This window comes from Acipenser ruthenus, chromosome 10 (assembly GCF_902713425.1).
Source record: "Acipenser ruthenus chromosome 10, fAciRut3.2 maternal haplotype, whole genome shotgun sequence".
NCBI lineage: Eukaryota > Metazoa > Chordata > Actinopteri > Acipenseriformes > Acipenseridae > Acipenser > Acipenser ruthenus.
The window spans coordinates 896,586-920,696 of NC_081198.1; the positions used below are offsets into that span (position 1 = coordinate 896,586).

At 44.0% G+C, this 24,111-nt stretch overlaps 1 protein-coding gene across 3 annotated transcripts in view; it reads right to left on the reverse strand.

Moving 5' to 3' along the window:
* Positions 1-609: 609 nt before the first annotated feature.
* Positions 610-24,111, reverse strand: part of LOC117400465 (low-density lipoprotein receptor-related protein 8-like) — a 62,702-nt gene continuing 39,200 nt past the window's right edge. The window contains exons 5-20 of one of the 3 annotated variants that reach the window (XM_059031435.1): positions 20,177-20,551; positions 18,809-18,931; positions 18,593-18,715; positions 17,426-17,545; positions 17,154-17,279; positions 15,944-15,979; positions 15,466-15,637; positions 13,388-13,615; positions 12,527-12,645; positions 10,210-10,349; positions 8,892-9,033; positions 7,532-7,684; positions 6,249-6,497; positions 4,707-4,775; positions 4,046-4,230; positions 610-3,041 (exon numbers count right to left, since the gene is read on the reverse strand). In XM_059031435.1, the coding sequence (XP_058887418.1) occupies positions 3,003-3,041; positions 4,046-4,230; positions 4,707-4,775; positions 6,249-6,497; positions 7,532-7,684; positions 8,892-9,033; positions 10,210-10,349; positions 12,527-12,645; positions 13,388-13,615; positions 15,466-15,637; positions 15,944-15,979; positions 17,154-17,279; positions 17,426-17,545; positions 18,593-18,715; positions 18,809-18,931; positions 20,177-20,551 (2,399 nt within the window). In that variant the 3' untranslated portion in view covers positions 610-3,002. The remainder of the gene's footprint in view (positions 3,042-4,045; positions 4,231-4,706; positions 4,776-6,248; positions 6,498-7,531; positions 7,685-8,891; positions 9,034-10,209; positions 10,350-12,526; positions 12,646-13,387; positions 13,616-15,465; positions 15,638-15,943; positions 15,980-17,153; positions 17,280-17,425; positions 17,546-18,592; positions 18,716-18,808; positions 18,932-20,176; positions 20,552-24,111) is intronic. The other 2 variants (XM_059031436.1, XM_034000520.3) reach the window with 2 other exon arrangements.

Sequence of the window (24,111 nt, forward strand, 5' to 3'; positions counted from 1 at the left end):
TGCAACTCAAAATAGAACACAAACAGCACCCTGCCCAGTGCTGCTGAAAGCTTCAAGCGAGACTGACAAGGAAATCAATGGGTACATGGTAGCAATGAGCTCATTAGGGTCACCCAGGACTCCAAGAGCACTTCTTTCCTTTTATATGTAAAGGAGGCCGTATGTCTTCTGTGGTTTATTGACTGAGATTACCGATGGGCCAGTGAGACTAGCTCCTAATTAAATGCAATGTTTTACTCTCACACGGATCGTGTTTCTGGGTTTGGTGACCGTGGCTCCAGTGCAGCTCAGGGCCCAGGTGTCCTGCACATCACTAGCACAGCTTCTGGAAGGAACGCTAAAGCTGGCTTTGTGTCTGAGAGGATGTAGGAGCGCTTGGACAAAATATCTTTTTTTTTAATAATGCAGGAGAATAAATTCAACACCATCAAATTCAAATCTCATAGTCTATAGACTTTTTTCTTTTTTTACTATGGAGACTAACTGGAAAAAAAGATATACAAAAGCACACAGCGACTTTTTATAAATGTATTTTATATATATATATATATATATATATATATATATATATATGAACAGTTCACTTTTATAGAAAGATAAGCAAGTCAATTTTGGTATATAGTACTGTATATGATTTCCTATGTAAGTACAGCAGTTGCTACATATTAAACCTCCCCCTCCCTAAAATACACATGAAATACACACGAAAACCAACAAGGCACCAATAACTTAAACTCAAATAACAAATAAAGAAAGACAATGGAGTACAACAAATGCAACATAGAACGCAACACTATTAAACAATAACAACAAAACAAATCAAAAACGAAACAGATACAAAACACTTTGGCTATTAATTAATTTGTGTTACAATCAAGTAGTACAAAAACTAAAAACTGCACTGCTGTTGCAAACAAACAAACAGTCATATTCAAGGTCTATTCTTTTTTTTGCGGTATTTTATAGCTATTTTTTTTACAGAAATGTTTATCAAAATGTTTGTAATATGAAAGAGTATTTACATATCATTATTTAAAAAATCACCCTTCCCCCAAGACTTTTTACACAGTGCAGAACGCATTTCAAAGTTTGTGCAACAAACAGCATAGAAAATGGAACAGTCTCTGATATGTTTGCATTACGAACAGAGTCCACACTAATAACCAGCATGTGTGTTAGAAATCCCCCAAGTCTGCACACACAGGTAACAGAAAGGGACTGCGACACTGTCACATACCAAGAATGATAGCCAGTGTGGAGCTGTGGAACAAAGGCATTGCTCAGTGCAGAGTGCCAGTTAATTCATTGGGCTGCAGGGCAAGTACTTTCCTAGTATGCTGATCTGGGTATCTACTGCTTTTATGAATGAATTGAAAATAATAAAAGATTCTGTCATCACTGGCTTCACACGTTAGGATGCTGTTGTACACACCACCCTGCAAGTTGCTATCCCACATGTAAATGATCACAGGTCATCTCCTCTCCAAGCTGCATGGGGTCGACTGCCCTTCACTTTTTAGGGTGAAATGTGTTTGTTATAAACACTCTTGAACTCAAAGCAGATTCCCAAAGCATTAAATAAACCTATAACCTCAAAACATTTAACACAAGCTGGAACTATAAGAAATTAAGCATAAAACGCTTGTCTTGTCTTGAAGGATTGCCATGCAGAGAAGCATCAAATGTGTTGTTTTATATATTATAAATCTGCCAAAGCTGGCAATTTCTGAAGGATTTGGAGCGCTCTGCTTATTTCCTGCTAAGGAATCCCATCCAGTCTTGCAGTAACCATGAGCCCCCTAGTGGTGTGCTTCATATTAGCCTGTAGCACTCAGTGTTATCCATTGCCATTTACAGCAACTGTAAATCCAGGGGGAGAGCTAGCAAAATAATTAAGAAACCTCAATTAAGTGACTTTCCCCTGCTTGATTCAGCTGCGGAGAGGGAAGAGACCCCACTCACACAGCAGTACAAACACACCGAGGCTCTGGGTTCTAAGAGACCCCACTCACACAGCAGTACAAACCCACTGAGGCTCTGGGTTCTAAGAGACCCCATTCACACAGCAGTACAAACACACTGAGGCTCTGGGTTCTAAGAGACCCCACTCACACAGCAGTACAAACACACTGAGGCTCTGGGTTCTAAGAGACCCCACTCACACAGCAGTACAAACACACTGAGGCTCTGGGTTCTAAGACACCCCACTCACACAGCAGTACAAACACACTGAGGCTCTGGATTCTAAGATGTCGCTAAAGCCTTGCCGTTGTAAGGCAGTTTGTGGACAGACAGGGGGTGGGCTCTCTTGCAATCCCAGCCCCCTGTGTGGATCATTCATGCATGTGTTTAACAGGCTGATACAATACCCTGTTACATGGCATCACTACCACCTCAATGGCTATGCTGCCCCAGCGCTTTGACATAGTGGAGATGAATGCTTATGGTAAAGGGCACCGAGTCTACCCCCTGCAGCTCACTAACCTGGCACTACCCATTATCTACAGGGATTTTCTTTACCAGTTACGACAGCACAATTTTAAATCTCAAACCATTTTCACAACTGCCCCTTCCTAGCTACCCCTCCCAACCCTCTTTGCCACTCTCCCTTTTTGCCTGCCAGTGATCAAATCGCTGCCTTTTCAGTGCAACACTATCCACAAAGTTTAAGGAAAAAAAAAAATGAAACAATGAGCCATTAAGCAGTATTAACGAGTGTACTAGTCCGGTCCAGTCCAGTCTGCGGGGGATTGAATCTCTCTATCCACACTAACATGATGGGCAATGAGGTTAGTCATCATTAACAGGTTGCCTCAGTACTGTAAAAGGGCAGTAGTAGTACAACAAGTAAAACTTGTAGATCACAAAAAGGATTTGCATTTATGTAACAAAAAAAAAAATAAAGCTCCCCCAGCCCTCCGCTTTCTCAGCACCTCGAACCTGCAGCCGCTGCTCTCCTGGCTTGGCTCGCGGTCGCCGTGGACGACGGGCCGGTGTTTCCCTCATGGCAATCCATCATCCTCCAGACTCAGAGCCACGCGCTGCAGAGAGCCGATAGAAACACATTAACAGAACAGCTCTGAGATCTGCACAGCGCTTTCTAAACATTTCATAATGTAATAATCCAGGCGCTGCAAATCCCATTACAGCTGCAAATTCATTCAACCCAGGGTAGTGGTGGCTTGCCTTGTTGGTTTTATAATGGATACGGGGGTGACAGAACTGCAGGGGGTTCCCTTTGTTCTGAAGTACAGTGGCATTTTCTTTCCTAGTTTTTAATCATCCAGCCCAACTGGCATTGACATTCCACTTGCAGTGCAGTTCAGTGATCTGAGTGCCCTACTCTAGCAGCACGACGCTGAGCACAGAGGCCTCTGCATAGCGAGGCTCTGCACCTCATCTTTGGTCCCAGGGGACTGAGCTGAGATGCAGGTTCAGAATGATTAGTCTGGGGCAGGCTGGTCACCTGTGCTAATGAATGGGATATTCCTGGGCCCTTGTTCATTTCGATCCTTTATCTCAAAGGAGCAGCGGGCTTAATAAAGCTGTTAATAATACAGTACATTTTGAGAAAGGAATTTTAGCCATATTTTTTAATTTCAGACATTTCTTTTTTAATATATTCTAAAATGACCATAAACAGTAAGTTATAAAAACCAAAAATGTTCTTCTAATGGCACATAATGATAGGGAACAACAGTCAAAGCCCTATTTCCTACTGAATCTGTTCAAACCCTGTGGTTAAGTAACTATAGACTTGTATAAAACAACACACACAAGGATTCAAAGAAAATCTTTTCTTAGCAGAACATTCTAATTTTCTCCTCCTCCTGATTAAAAAACAAACCGTGGTTGTCTTTTAAAATGTGTTGCGTGTTTTTAACCACAGTGAAGACTCTGGCTCACTCTGAGCGCCTGCATGACTGTGAGCTGCGGTGAAAAGCCGGGGCGTTTCGTCTGACTAAGCACCGGGGAGAGCTCCCTGTGTGGAATGGCAATGAGACGCGTTGTCTGGGAACGCAGTGGCAGGGGTCCTGGCACTCACAGCTGGGTAGACGTGGCCGATCTGCTCCGTCCTCCCGATGTGGATCTCCTCCTCCTCCTCCTCCTCCTCCTCCTCCGTGGTCTTCCGGTACACGGGATTGTCGAAGTTCATGCTCTTTGTGTTCTTCCTCCTCCAGTTCCTCCAGATCAGATAGCCTCCCGTGCACATCACCCCGACCAGCACTGCTGCGGCAGAGACAACAATCAGCTGAATGCATGGATACCAGCTGCACAGCCTTTGCTGCCCAATACTAAGGGTAAATAGGAACTACACACACAGTCATTTCAGCATGTGTATGTGTGTGTTTTCTATTTGTGTAAATAAGGGTCCAGGAGAAAGGTTAGAGAATTGATGATTGCAGAGCACATTTGCTGCCTCATTTTTAGCAAATCTGTTTTGCCTAATTGTTTTCAATAATCCATCTGCTGGTGAAACCTGCCGGGCTGCAATTCCCTGTTTGTCAATATCACTAGTGCCGCCCTCCCCATTGAGCTAGCGACATGATGCATTCCTAGAAATAATGCCCAGTTTACTGCCTTCCTTTTTTGCAAAGAGAAATCATCAAGAAACAGCTCTACTGTCTCTGCTTGGACCTTGCTTTTCTATTGTAGAAAGATGCGGTTCAGAAAGGCCCAGGCTGCAATATTCTATTCGTACAAACCTATAGGAATGATGATGCCAATCACTGCCACTGTGACACTGCTTCCGAGAAGATGTTGCTCACTCCCAGCTGAAACAGAAAGAAACACATCACAGGATCCCTGCAAGCAGATCTGTGTTTATTACCATCACATGACAAGATCCCTGCATGTTTATTACCATCACATCACAGGATCCCTGCAAGCAGATCTGTGTTTATTACCATCACATGACAAGATCCCTGCATGTTTATTACCATCACATCACAGGATCCCTGCAAGCAGATCTGTGTTTATTACCATCACATCACAGGATCCCTGCAAGTTTATTACCATCACATCACAGGATCCCTGCAAGCAGATATGTGTTTAATACCATCACATCACAGGATCCCTGCATGTTTATTACCATCACATCACAGGATCCCTGCAAGCAGATCTGTGTTCATTACCATCACAGCAGAGAGAACTTGCTAGCCATTCCCCTCTTCACACAGAAACGTGTGCTGCACCTGCCTTGGTGCTGTGCTGTGCTGTGCTGAGCCAGTGCACAAGTAAAAGTGAGGGAAACTGCAACGTGCCGGAGCAGTGCAAAGGTAGCGTAGTAAACCAAGTTTTAGCGATTTGTTTTATTGCACGAATACAGTATTCAATACAGGCACTGGTAATACTCAGGAGTATTTTGCTGATCATTTGTAGTCTGCAGTTGTATATGGGTAGTGAAGTGTTTCAAATGAAATGTATTTACATTGTAGTTACTTAGTAAATACACGTGTACTTGTACATAATTACAATGTTTCTCTGCGTGGTTACAATGTACTTAATGTGTACTTAAGAGATGCTGTAGAGATACAGCTTCTTTGCATCTTCCTTTTCATATTGCAATAGTGGCAAAAACATCAGATAAAGCTTCAAGCTTCAGAGGAGCTGTGTGTGTTTCCGTGTGTGTGCGTGTAAGATGTCTGATAACTCAGCTGTTGCAGCCCTTGTATTTAAAACGAAAGCATCCCAAATGCTGCAGCTAATCACTTATACCAGTTTACTGTGGTCGAGTAAGATGGGAATCGCAAAGACATTGCAAAGTGTGGTAAAGCATGCTGAAGCATTGCAAAAACCAGCACGGTAAAAGCACAGACGATTTATAGTCTAAGCATCTGCAAAATTACCCCGATAAACAATCAGTTCTAAACTACTGACCAGCCATTTGAATTTTTTGTTCCAAAACCACAAAAGAACACAGCCAGTTGAAAATAACATTGTTGCTGCCAGATGATGGGGAGCTGCTGTTCAGTCCAGCTTATTAACTGTGCACATCAGCTTGCTGGTTCAGAGTAACCCTGACAAATGACCATTAGCAGCCCAAATAGCTGCCAGGGAGGCTGCAGGTGTTGTGTAACTTGCACTCTCGTTAAAGCAGAACAGCAGCACTCTGGCTCCTGACTACAGCAGGATGAAGAGGGAGCAGTGGACAGTACATTTGCAAAATGTAGGTCCAAAAGTATCCACTATGTTTTACACAAAAAGGGTACATTTTCATCAGGGACGACACACACAACAGGTCTTACACTGATGTGACAGATTGCTGTTCTCTCTTAGTTGGTTGGCTGGAGGCAGAGTGGTGATCTCGCTGAGCTCCTCTGGGACTGTAGCAGGAGGCTGGGAGGGGGCGGCAGGGTGGCTCACAGCTGTGCTGGTTGAGGGGAGGGCTGTAGCTGGGATGGTCGTTGGATTGGTAGTGCTGGAGGTGGCTGTAGTGGTCGTGGTTTTTGTGGTGGTGGTTTTTGTTTTTGTTTTCGGCCTCACTGCTGGGACACCTATGGAGTAGATCATGAATATTTAACACTGTTCTCCAAGAACAATCTCCTAATCCTCTCCCATTATTGTGTGCAGCAATGCCAGTTAACCCTTTCATGCATGGCCACCTCATATGAGGACGGATACAAAAAAACACTCTTCTAGTCTTATATATGGGGACTTATGGAAGACGCAAATGCATCATGACCTCATATGAGAATGCCATTTATTTTTCCCCATATAAAGCAATGGAAAAAACATTTTCAACGAAATAAATAATTGTGTCCAAAACTCCTTTTTTCAGCTATTTGTAATATTTCATGCGAGCAGATTTTCTTCTTAATAAACTTGAATGTAATTAATACAAAAAAAAAAATCATGATGCACCATGCCACACAGAAAATAAAACTAAAAAAAAACGAAAACAAATGAAAAGTATAAAATAGGAAAGCAGGACACTGCCGAAGTGTGCAATTGATACAAAGCTGGACAGTGGACAGAAGACAGCACTTTATTAGCACCTGCAGAACAGAGCAGGAGTGCATTGCTTTAATAAGCCAGCATCTGTGCTGCCCCCTCATCAGCAGAATTGACTACCACTTCTTTAGAAAGCAGTAGCTGGGGGTCAGACGGCCTGACAAACTAAGTTTTTGAACAGCGTACAGACGATTGCTTTCCTCCAGCAAAATCATCCAAAATATACGGTTCTTGCTGATCTTTTAGTGAGGGCAGAGCTTTTGCACGGTTGTCCAGAGGGCAGTAAATTCCCGCTGTTCAGACCATCTGAACTAACCCACATAATTCAAAGCCAGCTATCACAAGGGATTTCAATTTTACAGCAAACTATCAACCCGAGTCTTTCCCTTTGTTTAGACAGACAAATCAATTAAATGCATGATGCTGTCAACTCAAAAACACAAAACAAGCAGTAGAAAGAGGCATGTGTAGATATGGCAGACCGCTGGCTTAAGAATAGTAGCAGGGAGTCCAACATGCTGCTTGTTGGCTGAACGAATGCATAGTGACACTGAGCGCTTTAAAAACACACTCTTACCAGTCTGGCAGTGTCTCATGTCGGGGTGCAGCTCCATGCCGTCCGCACAGGCGCACGTGTATTTAGGGGAGTGCTCGGAGATCTGGGGGGCAGGGAGACACAGATACTCACAGCCACCGTTCGTTACAGAGCCCATGTTGCAGCTGTCCGGAGCTGCAAAGGAAGACAACAAAATCAGCTTCCCTTTCCCTCGTCTCCAAATGCCAGGACAGTGGCAAACAGAACTTAAATAACATGATCGGTGTGTCAAAGTCTTTCAGCCTAAGAGTTTGTACAGTATGTGACAAGTGATCAAAATGGGCATGGTCAAAACAAAAAATGCTATGGCATTGTTTACTGTGGTGGCAAAACAGATTCTTCTTAGAAACTGGATAAATTCTCCCCCTCCTACTTACCTACTTAGAGAGCGGTATGCAGAATTCATTTTGAAAGCACATCTGAGAATGTATTTATTTTCTCCAAATGCATGTTAATGTAATGTTTTATGCTGTATGTTTTTTCCCCTGTACATTTCATGAATTGACATGATGATTATTGAATGACATCTGAAATTAATTAAAAAAATATTACTAAGAAACATCAATCAATCAAATCAATCAATCAATCAATCAATCAATCTTTATTTGAACCCTAATTGAAAGAATGTAGTACAGTTTTACATTGGCCCGTCTTTCTGCAGCAGGTAAAGAGCGTGGCCCGTCTTTCTGCAGCAGGTAAAGAGCGTGGCCCGTCTTTCTGAACCAGGTAAAGAGCGTGGCCCGTCTTTCTGAACCAGGTAAAGAGCGTGGCCCGTCTTTCTGCAGCAGGTAAAGAGCGTGGCCCGTCTTTCTGAACCAGGTAAAGAGCGTGGCCCGTCTTTCTGAACCAGGTAAAGAGCGTGGCCCGTCTTTCTGAACCAGGTAAAGAGCGTGGCCCGTCTTACTGAACCAGGTAAAGAGCGTGGCCCGTCTTTCTGAACCAGGTAAAGAGCGTGGCCCGTCTTTCTGCAGCAGGTAAAGAGCGTGGCCCGTCTTTCTGCAGCAGGTAAAGAGCGTGGCCCGTCTTTCTGCAGCAGGTAAAGAGCGTGGCCCGTCTTTCTGAACCAGGTAAAGAGCGTGGCCCGTCTTTCTGCAGCAGGTAAAGAGCGTGGCCCGTCTTTCTGCAGCAGGTAAAGAGCGTGGCCCGTCTTTCTGAACCAGGTAAAGAGCGTGGCCCGTCGTTCTGAACCAGGTAAAGAGCGTGGCCCGTCTTTCTGCAGCAGGTAAAGAGCGTGGCCCGTCTTTCTGCAGCAGGTAAAGAGCGTGGCCCGTCTTTCTGAACCTATGCCCAATCGGTTATGTTTAGAGGTCAAAAAATATAATTCCCGGCTGCAGACTCTTACCTTTGGGCTGTCTGAGCTCATGAAACACAACGATATCGTGCGGGTTGTTCAGATGTTCTGCCAGGGTGGAAACATTGTGTCCGGTGAGCCTGCTGGCGCTGTAAATGGCTTCGTTTTCAAGGTCTGTCCAATAAACCCTGTCCTGCAAGAAGAAACAGAACTGTGAAACAGTAACCAGGACAGGCAAGATGATTTCCTCCCTGATAAAATGCTAAGCGGGCTGCGGCTGACGGAAATGAAGGCTCCGATATTAAAGGGAGGCACGCCTTACCCAGAGAGACACTGCATATCAATGCTGCATATCAAACCAGAATCTATGCCAGATCCTTTCAACACATTGAGGCTTCAGGGAAACTGTGTGTTGTCTCAAACAGCTCAATTTACATGAGGACTCCATCCTTATCAGCCACGTGAAGGGCAACTAAAACAGAACGAGGGAATGGAAGCTGACGTTTCTGGGCAACCATAGATTCCCCAGCAGTGAAAATAAACTAGCTGGTGCTGGCACCACAGATACACACCACAATTCAGTCTTCATACTCGGTTCAATGCTGGGTCTATTTCACAAAAACTGAACAGCTAGCCTACATAAACATTGTATCAAAGCTATTTACTCCTAATCGTCATTAGTGGCATTTTTTTCTGAATAGGAAAAAAACACCAATTAAACATTGAAAACAAATAAGAAATGACTCAATACTTCATTTGAGCCTCTGAATTAAAAGTCTTAGTTGTTTATTTCTGGTTTGGTGTTTTTATTGGGTGTGTTTCTCCTTTCTGAAAAGAAATGGTGCCAATAACAGATTTGAGTAAATAGCTTTGAGAATTTAGCCCAAAGACTTCTCGTCAAAACACTTTTGTCTAAATGTGTTACTTTAACATGTTTATCGGTTTCTTTTTAGCACTAATAATTAAACAGTGGGGTGAAAATGCAACAGGTGTTAACACCAGCGACAGTACAGGGTGTAATTGTACCCTTTTTTCATGCAGGCTATCGCCGAGAGAACATTGATGATATATAGTAAATTGGAATACACCGTGAGGCTCAGAAAATAGCTCAACACTGCAGTATATGCCTAGTCAGCATCTTTAAGCATTCAAATCATTTTCTTTTAGTAAGGCCACAGAGCCGGGCGCATGGCAGTGATGTTGCCGAGACTGACATATTGCTAATGCTGAAGCAACCTGACTTCCTACCTGAAATCCGTTACGCGTTCCTGACCACCAAGGGGTTTAAATCTAATTTCAGTCCTGGCTGCCATTCAATATATCCCATCTGACCATATGCTGCCACTGGTCCTGATTGATCTTTCATTACCTCGAACACTGTCAGGGCGAATGGGTGGGCCAGGTGGTGTGGAGATGAAAGCAGGTCCTTCCTGCTGCCCCCGCTGAAGTCCACGCTGGAGATCAGGTGCAGCTTGGAGTCCACCCAGTAGACACGCTTGTTCAGCAAATCTGAAACAGAAAACCTCTGCTGAGCAAGGGAACTCATAATGAGCAATCACTTTCACTGGTCATATCACAGCGCTGAACTCATAATGAGCAATCGCTTTCACTGGTCATATCACAGCACTGAACTCATAATGAGCAATCGCTTTCACTGGTCATATCACAGCACTGAACTCATAATGAGCAATCGCTTTCACTGGTCATATCACAGCGCTGAACTCATAATGAGCAATCGCTTTCACTGGTCATATCACAGCGCTGAACTCATAATGAGCAATCGCTTTCACTGGTCATATCACAGCGCTGAACTCATAATGAGCAATCGCTTTCACTGGTCATATCACAGCGCTGAACTCATAATGAACAATCACTTTCACTGGTCATATCACAGCACTGAACTCATAATGAGCAATCGCTTTCACTGGTCATATCACAGCGCTGAACTCATAATGAGCAATCACTTTCACTGGTCATATCACAGCACTGAACTCATAATGAGCAATCACTTTCACTGGTCATATCACAGCACTGAACTCATAATGAGCAATCGCTTTCACTGGTCATATCACAGCGCTGAACTCATAATGAGCAATCGCTTTCACTGGTCATATCACAGCGGTGAACTCATAATGAGCAATCACTTTCACTGGTCATATCACAGCGCTGAACTCATAATGAGCAATCGCTTTCACTGGTCATATCACAGCACTGAACTCATAATGAGCAATCGCTTTCACTGGTCATATCACAGCACTGAACTCATAATGAGCAATCGCTTTCACTGGTCATATCACAGCGCTGAACTCATAATGAGCAATCGCTTTCACTGGTCATATCACAGCGCTGAACTCATAATGAGCAATCGCTTTCACTGGTCATATCACAGCGCTGAACTCATAATGAGCAATCGCTTTCACTGGTCATATCACAGCGCTGAACTCATAATGAACAATCACTTTCACTGGTCATATCACAGCACTGAACTCATAATGAGCAATCGCTTTCACTGGTCATATCACAGCGCTGAACTCATAATGAGCAATCGCTTTCACTGGTCATATCACAGCGCTGAACTCATAATGAGCAATCACTTTCACTGGTCATATCACAGCGCTGAACTCATAATGAGCAATCGCTTTCACTGGTCATATCACAGCACTGAACTCATAATGAGCAATCGCTTTCACTGGTCATATCACAGCGCTGAACTCATAATGAGCAATCGCTTTCACTGGTCATATCACAGCACTGAACTCATAATGAGCAATCGCTTTCACTGGTCATATCACAGCGCTGAACTCATAATGAGCAATCGCTTTCACTGGTCATATCACAGCACTGAACTCATAATGAGCAATCGCTTTCACTGGTCATATCACAGCGCTGAACTCATAATGAGCAATCGCTTTCACTGGTCATATCACAGCGCTGAACTCATAATGAGCAATCGCTTTCACTGGTCATATCACAGCGGTGAACTCATAATGAGCAATCGCTTTCACTGGTCATATCACAGCGCTGAACTCATAATGAGCAATCGCTTTCACTGGTCATATCACAGCGCTGAACTCATAATGAGCAATCACTTTCACTGGTCATATCACAGCACTGAACTCATAATGAGCAATCACTTTCACTGGTCATATCACAGCACTGAACTCATAATGAGCAATCACTTTCACTGGTCATATCACAGCACTTTTATTTGCTTTAAAAGCTCCATCTGCAGAGATTTGTACACATTACCACGGACGTGTTTATTTCCCAGTTAACAGCACTTAAAATACAAATCGTTGCTATTGTAAACCTTTACTTTGTAGACAATGACCCTCGAAAGAAGTTCACTCCAACAAACCGTTAGAATTGACAGCATTTCATTACCTTAAACAAGCTGACTATTTAATACAAACCTCTTCTGCTGGTGTTCAAAGATGCTGCAGTGAGGGAATGTTTTTTAGATTCTGGTTATATTACAGCACCAGAGTGCATGGTGACACAGTATATATTAGGAATTAGGACTCTGATTGGTTAGAAAGGATCTAGTGGTTAAAATACAATCCAGAGGGTATGTGGGTAACACAAAAAGTGACGCAAATCCCCAAGCAGATGAAGATGAGATTGTGTTTGGGCACCTATGTGGCATTGTCAGCAGACGCCCACAACCCCCTTCCACAAGTCCTTACCCAGTGTGATGCCGTTGGGCCACTCTATATTGTGGGAGACCAGGACCTGCCTATCCACTCCGTTCAGCCCAGCCTTCTCGATCTTGGCTGGGTTCCCCCAGTCTGACCAGTACATGAACCTGCGAAATCAAAACCGCCAGCAGGTTACCAGTGTGCACTGCAAACACAGGCCAGGAATCCTTAATTTACATTACAGTGGGTTGGAATGCCTGAAAATCACCAACGGAACGCAGACACATTTCAGCAAAGACTTTGTGTTTGTTTTTTCATAATTAATGAATGAATTAATAATAAGAGAGCCATATAAAAAAGGTTGTTTGATTTTCTATAAAAGTAGACTGTGGCTGGCTTCTTCAACAACAGACTAGAACAGCTTCATTAATTGAAAGCTTTATTTGATTCTGAAAGAACTTTATATAACTCATGACTTTAAGCTTTGCTTTATGAAATTAGTCCTGAAAGCATGTCCATTGCAATAAGCGTTTCTTCATTTTAATCAACTTGCGTCAATTCTATACAACTTTAAGGCTACAAAAGCAGTCCTTGTACCAAACTCTTGTGCATCTACATTATCCACTGAATCGGCACACCTGTGCACTGCAGGCAAAGTGACCCCACTACTGTACTGACAGTGCAGCTACAAAGTGACTCCACTACTGTACCGACAGTGCAGCTACAAAGTATGGCAGCATCTGGACTGTGGTTCTAATTAGTCCCAGCTCTAATGAGCACGTCTTCTCAGAAGTACAGAATAGCAGCCATGGTTAGCAAATACCTGTGAGCTGCTGTGTTCCAGCTGCTTCCTAATGAAACCCTGTTTACATCACTGTGCTCTGCCTCAAGCACTGGGCTCACACCTACCCCTGCTTGGGGTCCACTGCTATTGCCCGCGGCTCTCCGAGCTCACTAGTGATCAGCGTCCTCCTCTTCTTCCCGTCAGCAGTGGCCACAGAGATGCTCTTGTTCCCCGAGTCGGTCCAGTAAATGTTCTTGTGGACCCAGTCCATGGCCAGGCCCTCGGGGGAGTGCAGGTAGCTGTCGATGATGGTCACTTGCTGGGACGCGTCGCTGGCTTTGTTGATGTAGGCACTGGAATGGCAAAGTCAGAGAGCGTGAGAAACAGACACTGCACATTGCCACGTTGCATCTTTTGGTCTGTGGAGGGGAGGCGTCCACTGCATGCCACACCTCCAGAAACATCTCTTTAGAAAGCAATACGGTAAGTAGGGATAGGAACACGACAGCGATCTCATAGCAGTTTGATCTGTTTCATGTTTTATTAAGCACTTGAATGGTCACAATATATAGGGAACAAATTCGGGTGTGTCTAATTAAGATCAAAAGTAAAAACAGGAACGACTCAGGACCTGGGTGTGAGGTCTGATTGAAAGATGCACAGTCACAATAATATTTTAAAAAGGCATTGATGTGCCAGTAAATGTCTTATGTATTTACTGGCATACTAATGTTTCATGATTATAGCTTTGTTTGGTGATATTTATGAATTGTATGTATGCTGATTTAAAAAAATATGCCTTATTCATCCCATTCCGGGGCAGAAAGTACATTAGACTTTTTTTGGGGGCAAACTTTTTGTCAAAAGTATGAGGGCCAGCACCTCTGCTCTAATTTAAGTTATTATTAGTGCTGGACGATCCACTGAGATCCCTATTTTTAGGGAGGCTCTGTCCCAGTTTTAAAGAGGCTGAGAAGAGAAGAAAAACATGCAGGAAAGTGGAACACTGCAAGCCAGCACCACACAGCAAGCATGTCCGAGTGGGGCTGTGACACTACTTACAGAACGCAACCAATGAGGATATTGACTTGTTATTGCTTGCGTCTAGCCTACGTTAAGTGCGGTTTTAACCTTGAATAAAAGGGCATTCATTCACTTCAATTCTCTCCCTGGGAATTCTGCGTTTAGCTTTCAGGTTGGGTTTGGATGTAAAGTAAAAACAAAAACAGACTAAGATACAGTGCATGAATTGCATGAGTTACTCTCCAATAGTTGTGACCTTTGCTGCTGTTAGTCTTCCTCTGCCGGCTGATCTGAGAGTATAAAAAGAAGCACTGGAGAAAACGTGCCCCGCCGGATCTGGAGAAAACATGCCCCGCCGGATCTGGAGAAAACTAATACATTTACTTCATATTTTACGGCTTGCGATCAACTAGGTGATTCGACACCTCTGCAAATAAGCGAGCCCTGTTTCACTGCCATTACAATGTGCTGTTTGCAGGAAAGATGCAGCCGCACCAGCCAAACCAAACACCCCAGTCAGCCTGTTTCTGCTTTTTCACGCTGTGGATCCCTAGGAGATCACTCGAATGAAATAGCTGCTCTTGTTTCTTGTTCACGCTGTGGATCCCTGGGAGATCACTCGAATGAAATAGCTGCTCTTTAGCAGACTGTTTATGTGCATATGTATGAGATCAGTACTAATCTGCATGGCAGAGTATTCATTCTTACAAGGCATTTGGCTTCTGACAGCACACAAATGAAGCCCCAATCATCCTTTCAAGGACAGAACAAGCAAATGTAATGACCAAATTAGAAAAGAATGGTCTGCATAGAGATTTTGCATTGCTGTGGTACCCAGAAGCTGGATATCCTGGAAATGCTTCGAATCATAACTGCACATCTTGGAACAAGGGGTGAATCCCTAGCCGACACTTTAAAAACAGCACCTAAACCAGGACCAGAGGACACAGTTGGAAATGAAGTGGAGACTTAGGAGTGTGTGACGAGGGTTGGTATGGAATGGGATCACTGGGATCCTAGAAGACTTTACAAAGCTTGAAGATGTACAAGCTACTGTGCTTGCAGCCGGTGGAGCACTGGTGGGCAGAACGGCCTCCTCCCATTCGTACATGTTTGTGATGTTCGCATGACTGGGTTTGTAGTAGCAGTGAGAGGAGCAGGGTCCTGCCCCTGGCTTTACCTGTATATCCTGCGGTGGAACAGGTCACACCAGTACATTGTGTTGGTGGCCACATCCACATCCAGGGCAATGGCGTTCTTCAGCGTGGGAACCACCTGGGTGTAATCCCTCTTCACCAGATCTATCTTGCGGATTTCGTGCCGATTCGTGAACATCAGGTATGGACTCTTCCCTGGGGGGAAAAAATAAATACATTTTTTTTTTAAATCACACAATATCACAACAGCATTAGCCATTTACAGCTGGGAAAGTGATGCAAGTGTGCCACCAAAATGCCATCACCCACTGATTCATAAGACACAGTGAGGACAACCAGAAGCTCCAGGAAAGATGTAATGAAAGCATGCAGATTAAAACACCTGACCTGTGCACTAATTAGTAAAGACTGCTATTGTTTTTAAGGGCACGTCAATGTTTCTCAAGGGAGAGTGGAAAGAGAATTTTCTGCTCAGCTCTGGTTTGCATTAACAGCTCCTACCTTGCGGCGTCAAGTCTGTGGTTTTTGATACTGTTCCTGAAGGGAGGGGAAAAGAGTCTCATTTACTTGTTCAGCAAATCCCCAGGGAGGGATTAGTCTACTCACCCATAACCTCTTTGATTGCAATTAATCACAATATCAATTAGACCCCCAACACACACAAAGCACATGCAGGCAGACACACAGACACACACACGCGCACGCACGCGCGCGCACACACACACACACACACACACACACACGAATCCCTCTGGGACTGCAGAATGCTAGTTCAGTGGATGATAAATAGAAGATATTTCCATCATGTTCTTTATCTGAACAGAGCACTGCGATATGTTTTGTTATTTCATACTTTATAGGGAAAGCCTGGTCTTAAACAACCCTTCAATACAAATCTCTCCTGCAGAATAGAAACAAGCACAGGTTTGATGATGATGATGATGATGATGATGATGATGATGATGATGATGATGATGATGATGATGATGATGATGATGATGATGATGATGATGATGATGATGATGATGATGATGATGATGATGATGATGATGATGATGATGATGATACATAATAACATGCAATTGGGTTTTCAAATATACATTCAGCAATGTTTTAATGTGGCTGGATTGCCACACATAACAATGACTTGATTAGAAGATGCAAGTGAATGTCTTCACAATTAGACACACGGGCTACAAACAGCACTTTGCTACTGTTGTTAACAGCTGGGGGGGAAAAACAAATCCAGTTGCAATATGATGGAAAGGGTTAAATACTGTAAACGGCAGTATAGCTTCATAGTATACTAAATATACAGTATCTCAATGCACTGTGTAGTATATTGCTTTTAAATAGGAACCGATTTTGCAAATCCATTTTTGAACTTTCAGGATTTGGTTTGTTGAAACATCAACTTGGTCCGCTTGGTTCAAAAACCAGCAAGTAACAGCTGCTCAAGGGACTAGCGGTTTTTATAGACCGGTGATTTTACACTCCTTATAGAAGGTTACCCCCGCCCCCAATTACCAGGACCGACAACAAAATAAAACCGTGTCGCTAATACTACTGAAAATGTCAGTGAATGCATACATCTTTCCAGAAAGAAGATCTGAAAAAGACCCTATTGTGTGTGAATATGAATTCCCTTTCAGACTGACAGAGCGACCTCATTGTATCCTAGCAAGCAAGCTTGTCACTTGGGATGCCTTACCCACTGCCTTGCAGGTCTTGGTCACGGCATCCATCTCATAGCCCTCGTAGCACTCACACTTGTAGTCTCCTTTGTAATTGATGCAGATCTGACCACATGCGTCCGGATTCTCACATTCGTCGATGTCTGAAAGGGACATTTGAAACCCATCAGTAACAGCACTCGGATCAGCGCGGCGGGGGGTAGGGGGGTAGGGGGAGGGTGCCACAGTCACAAGGGCTGCAGCTTTTGTCTGAACTGCGAAGGGCAGCCGCTGCCTGCATGTCAATTACCTCCGCAAGTCTTCTTGTCCAGCAGCTTGTATCCTGCCGGGCATTCGCATTGATGGCCGATCCGCAGGTCCGTGCACATGTGGGAGCAACCGCCATTGTTGGCAGCGCATTCATTGAAGCCTGCGCAGGGGGAACAAGAGGTCAGCGATCAGCATCTCCAGTGCGTTTAGGTATGCAAGACACTGACAGCAACTGACAGGAGGCATTCCTTAGAGTACGGGAGGAGGCAGTGATGAAGTCTGTTCTAGGCTGGGTCTCAAGAGGTCCCAGAGGGGACAGAGATCCATTTCTCAAAGAGGAGGACAATGGATTGCAAGCCCCTGCCCTGATCAGACTGTACTATAAGATTCTGGAACAAAAATATCTTTCTGACTTCCAGGGAACTTTTAAAAAACGTTCTGTTTATGCCATAATTCACCAAATATTTAAGTGAATGCATACACATAAATAATGTACCCATGTGCTTCTTTGCAGAACGCTCCGAAGTCATTATTTCAGGGAGAGTGATTGACTGTCAAAAGTCATTATTGCTGGTTGTAACCTGACAGCATGAGCAGTGGTCGATAAAGTGGATATAGTTAATCAGCATGCACAAAACAGGGCTCAATATCGAGATGAGTTCATTGCAACAGAGACTGATAAAGAGCGGTGTTCCTGAGCTCTAGTAAAAAGACCCACAAGGTGCTGTGACACAGTTAGGCAAGACTTTCAAAGGATTCCTGCAGAGATTTTTTTTTTTTTTTTAAATATGGATTTGCTAAATTACATAATCCCACCGCACCAACGCTCGTTTCATACTAACTGCAGCTTTCTTCCAGAGGCTTTTATTGTGCACAGAATGCCTCTGCCCATAAGGATTGGACAAACAGTATTGTTAAATAGTCTGCCCCTTCCCAGGTTTGTTATTACAATACTGATAATGTAGTGCAGTATCTGGCTGGTCTGACTCATTTTGGGCTGATAGGAGGTGTGACTGCTTGGCAGGATTCTCAAGGAACAGTCACAAAACAGATGCACACTGCAATCCCATAATGCAGCCTGAGATCACTTGAGAACGAGTTACACATGCTGCAGACACGCACTGTAAAAAATAGTGGTGGAAAAGTTGAGCAGGAATATGAAAAGTATGGCTCGAACACGTAACACATGTAAATAATTACACCTTACCACATGCCTTGATGGGTTCATCAGACCAGTCTCTACAGTCTTTGTGAGAGTCGCACACTTTGCTGCTGTCAATGCACTCGCCGCTGTTGCACTGGAAGCTCGTCGGTCCGTCGCACGTGCTCGCTGCGGCGTCAGAGAGAGACATGGAAATACATCAGATAAGCTTCGTTACCCAATACCCTTCCATATTCCATGAAGCACAGTTCTGACACTTACCATTCACACAGCCTGCCTCGTCGCTGTAATCCGGACAGTCATGTGCCTTGTTGCACTGCATCATGCCGTGAATACAGGAGCCGTCCCCACACTGAAACTCATCAGGCCGGCACGTCACAAGGGCTTACATTAGAAAAAAGCACAAAGGATATATCTGTTACTTTATTACACATCAAATCACGTTTCTTACACTTACAGAACATTTATATCCCATGCGTTCTTTAAGAAACCTGCTGCGTGACATTTGGACGCAGTGTGCTGTTTTTTTTTTGTATTGCAAAATTCTAACTGCATTAAAATGGCACAAAAAAATATGCTAAAGGGCAAGTGCTATTATCAGATTTCTAGCTCAAACACTAGAAATAATCTTAACGGGGCTATATGAACTCAATTGTCAGCTGCACATCTTCCTTAACTACTCCCTGCGTAGCACCTTCTTTCAGCACAGCATTTCAGATGAAACACGTCTCTGCCTAGTTTCACCTGGATTTATTTGAAACCAAATGATTGTGAAAATCGGCAGTAATCCAATTTGTTTTTGCTCAGCACCGGGCATTTAGCCCCAAAGCAATTTGCACATTCTGTAGCAGCCGCCCTTCCGCAGAGAACCTAGGGGAGGGACGAGGGTGGAGCACAGATAGTCAATGTTGTCTCGGAGTTGGTTATATTAAGTTTGGGGGGGGGGGGGGGAGGTGTATGTTTAAAAGAACATGAATTGCTGGTATCACAGCAGTCCCTCAGTGGAAACCACACCCTCGCCACTCCCTCGGGGTGTGTCCTACAAGTCACATGACACACAAAGGCCCTTTCCTCTGCTGGGAACCCTTCCTTCAAACCGGATTTAGAAAATTTCAGAACCAGTAGGTTTTAAAAGAGACGATTACAAGTGGTGTTGTAATTCGTTGTTATTATCTCTTTCATAGCTGTTAAATGCAAGAATAATAACAACAATCAGTCAGTCATGGCTGAATCTCATTTTGAATGATTGATATTCTTGTACAGATTCTGACCAGGATGAGATGCTTTAAGCTTGCTCAGGCTGGCTGTATCCTCCCATCTTCAGCTGAAGTCAGCATGTCTGGCTTTCATTCAGGGGCTCCTCCTCATTGTTGCTTAGCAACCTAGGACACTTGTGCACCATCCCAGAAGCTTAGTAACATTGTAGATTAACACTGAACACAGAAAGGCTCTGAACTGAAGGGCAGAACTAGCCACCAACCTCCTTGTAAAGGTTAAAGATCAACTCAACAAAGAGAGGCCCCTTATAAACAACACGTGCCCCTGACACGCAACAACCAGAACAATTTAATCCAGTGCTCCAATATCAATAAATCAATATAAACAGAAATAATAAAAATGGGCGTTTACAGCAGCTGCTCTCGTCGGATTTGTCCTTGCAGTCGGAGTCTCCGTCGCACTTCCAGTTTAGGTGGACGCACTCCCCGCTGGCGCACTGGAACTGTCCGGAGGTGCAGCGGGGTTTCTCCGGCTCGGTCCGGTGGCCGCAGCGCTCGATAGACTCGTCTGACCGATCTGGACAGTCGGGGTCCCCGTCGCAGCTCCACAGCTGGGGGATGCAGGCCGAGTTGTTGCAGCGGAACTCCAGGGGGCCGCAGGCGGGCTCAGAGCAGCGCTCCTCGTCACTCCCGTCTCCGCAGTCATCGTCCCCGTCGCACACGAAGATGGGGGCGATGCACTTCGTGCTCCGGCAGTGGAACTCGCTGGAGGGGCAGGGCTTCACGTCTGCGGGATACAGACAGTCTCTTATACAGCTTTAACACACCATTTTTTGAACATCATTTTTGTAGTTTTCTCTACCATGGTTTCTAACGATCATACTATTAACATAGTTTACCCTGCTTTGCTATCTTTATTAATATGCTTTACTATTCCTCACCATTCTTTTGGGAACACAAAGCCACAAACCCTTATGGAAACAGGGAGTTATTGTGATCATTTTTCTTTTTTATATGTACGTCAATGCATCCTTAGACATGAAAAATAAATGAGAACATACACGATAGTGAACAAGAGATCCAAAACAAACAACACGACTCTCCTGGGTATGGGTACTGTAGAGTAGATCATTATTCCAATTATACCAGTATCACTGCAAGAGCAACAACATAAACAAACCAGCAGCAGAAACAGAATGGTTTATAGCAATGTTATCCCTACAACAGGCTAACCTGAAAGGTGGTATTAACACAATGACAATGTCAATTTCCAAAGAGCCAGCATACAGAGGGAAGGTCAGAGAAGCGGGAGGCTTCAGAGCACATGGACCTGAACGCGATCACAGTCCATAAACATTTTAATGAAGACCTGCAAGGATGAGATGCATTACCCCAGCGAGTGGCAGCACACAGGCCATCCGGTTCTTCACAGGCGTTTAAAAGGAGTGATACTTGTCTTCCGTTTTATTAGTGCTACAGTGCTAGAAATATGGTGGTTCTTGTCTTGCCTTCGTTGAGGAAATAAAGATGTATCAAATACAACACTATAGATCAGCCTGGTACCTAATCACTTCCTGTGCCTGACTGTGGGACAGGAAGTGACTTTCAGTCTATTGGGTGATAGACAGATAGATAGATAGATAGATAGATAGATAGATAGATAGATAGATAGATAGATAGATAGATAGATATAAAAATACAACTATATCAATAAAATAAAGAACAGATCTCACCATCTCAAGAAAAGGGGAACACAGTGACGACGGATGTTGAGTTCTAAAACGAGGTAAGAAAACGGATTTCAAAGCATTTTGTGCTTTTTCATTTTTTTTTTTTATGTATCTAGCCATTGTAATGTCAGGCTATGGAGACCACGACAGACAGAGACAGCAGAGGAGCTGGACGCAGGCAGACAATGGGAAGGAGTAACTGATAGAAGGGCTCGTTAGGCAGCAGGAAACGCTCAGGTCAATGTAACCGGAGGTATTTATCTATGTACTTTGAATGCATGAAGAAAAGAAAATGCTTTGACTAGGGATGATGATGATGATGATGATGATGATGATGATGATGATGAGGATGAGGATGAGGATGAGGATGAGGATGATGAGGATGATGAGGATGAGGATGAGGATGATGAGGATGATGAGGATGAGGATGAGGATGAGGATGAGGATGATGATGATGATGATGATGATGATGAGGATGATGATGAGGATGATGAGGATGATGAGGATGAGGATGAGGATGAGGATGATGATGATGATGATGATGATGATGATGATGATTGGAAATGGCTGCACCTCTTTGGACAGTTGTTTATAAACAAAGTTTATACAAATCTCTACAAGGCAGAGGTTATTGCTTTGGGCTGTCCAGAGCAGATTCATTTAGTTATCAAGATGGGCTGACCCTAATAAAAGTTTCCCACAGTAATGAAGCATAGTGAAAACATGGTAAAGCACAGGGAAGTACTGTAAAGACCAGCGAGGTATGGTAAAGCATACTGATAAACACGGCAAACCAGGGTGCACTGTGCTAAATGCATAGTATACCCATAGGAAAAGCATGGGAAAACTGCAGACTCCACCATAGTTAAACGTTTATTAGAGGATTCTTTGTGGTTTCACATCAAGAAAGGGTTAAAAAAAGAAGAAGAAAAACCTGCCCCGACATCAGTGTCATTAAACCAATAAAAGCCTACCAAATCATCATGGGGACGTGAATGCATTAGTGCTCCAGCCTCCGAGCGAGTGGTTACCAGGGTAACCTACTGTACTGATGGTCTGCCGAGACGGCAGGTGACCTCTGGCCTGGAAGGTTACAGCTATGAATAAGGATGGGGAATAACTTCTTGGAAGTACACTACACAGTTAATGGAGCTACAGGGATGCGATCTATCATACAGTAAGTCACAAGAAACTGAGGTTGCCTCAGCGTTTTTAAGGTACAGATTAGAAAGGGGTTTAGACCTGTACCCAAGGCTCCAAACAGTTGCTTAACAGAAAGCCAGGATATTGCATTCAAACATATAACTTGAGCTGCAATGCCAGTCTTGGGATCCAAGCATGTTTCACTGTCAGTTCTGATGTGAAGCAGGGAACCGCTATCCTGGTATTAATACAAGGAAGGGTCCTAACCAGGCATTCACTGAGGAATGAGCTTGTATTGGGAACTTTACAGTACACTATTAAATACTCATTAATTGGATAATAATATAATAATTTATTTCTTAGCAGACGCCCTTATCCAGGGCGACTTACAAGATATCACATTATTTTTACATACAATTACCCATTTATACAGCTGGGTTTTTACTGAAGCAATCTAGGTAAAGTACCTTGCTCAAGGGTACAGCAGCTCCAGATCTCAGTCTACCCCAAGGCTGTGCAACCTTTCCTTTGAAGGACACTCTCTAGGGGGTGTGAGGTACGTGCTCAATTCTTGTTCAGTTAGTGCCACAAACTGTGTGAGAGACCTGTGGGCATCCAATCAGAAGTGGGCTGTAGAAAAGCCTGGCCCCTGGACAAATGAAGTGATTAGCAATCACTGCAGACATGGGCAGGAAATGAAGCCACGACCTCGAGGTCACAGGTCACAGCTCCCTCGCCATTCGTGTCTCGACAATCCCTGTCCTCCCTCGCAACCCCACCCGGAATCCAGCGCACGAGTCACTGCCTTCCCTGCTACCCGTCAAGCACACGCGCTGTTTGTCTCGCAGCAATCAGAGTGATGTCAGCCTGATCTGTGGATTCTGTTAAAGTCAAACCATCTGATTCAGTCCCTGTGAGTCTGCAGCGACTCCTGGATTCATCTGTTTACTGGAATCCTATTACGACGGATAATTCCAGATTGAAGTGTGTCTCAGAGTGGATAGCGCTGCACTGAATCACAGCACAGCTGCTCTCCTTAACCCTTTCATGCATGAAATACTGAAAACATGTCAAACACTAAAAAAGAGCAGAGAGTAATGCCTCGTGAGGTTTTCATCTAGTTTACAGATTGGGACGTTTCAGAGAATGGGAGGAAAGTGATTGCCACACCCTTTGCCCTTTCATTTAATGAGTTCATTGAACGGGCTTATGCCCCTCTCTCAGTAGCAGGGACTGCAGGAGCAGGCTTCTTATCTCTAATCCCATTGGCCAGACCCTGACAGGGCAGCCTACTCTCCAGACAGCTGGCCATCAGAAACCCCCATTACACCAACGACCGCCTAATCCTTCAGCTAAGCTTGACCCTGGCTGGGTAATGAAGCAGTGATCCAGAGAGTCTTTAGTGCAGCGACAGAAATCTCATTTTTGGTCGCTTAGGGCCTGGTATCAAATCCCTTTAGTGGCTTGGGAGGAT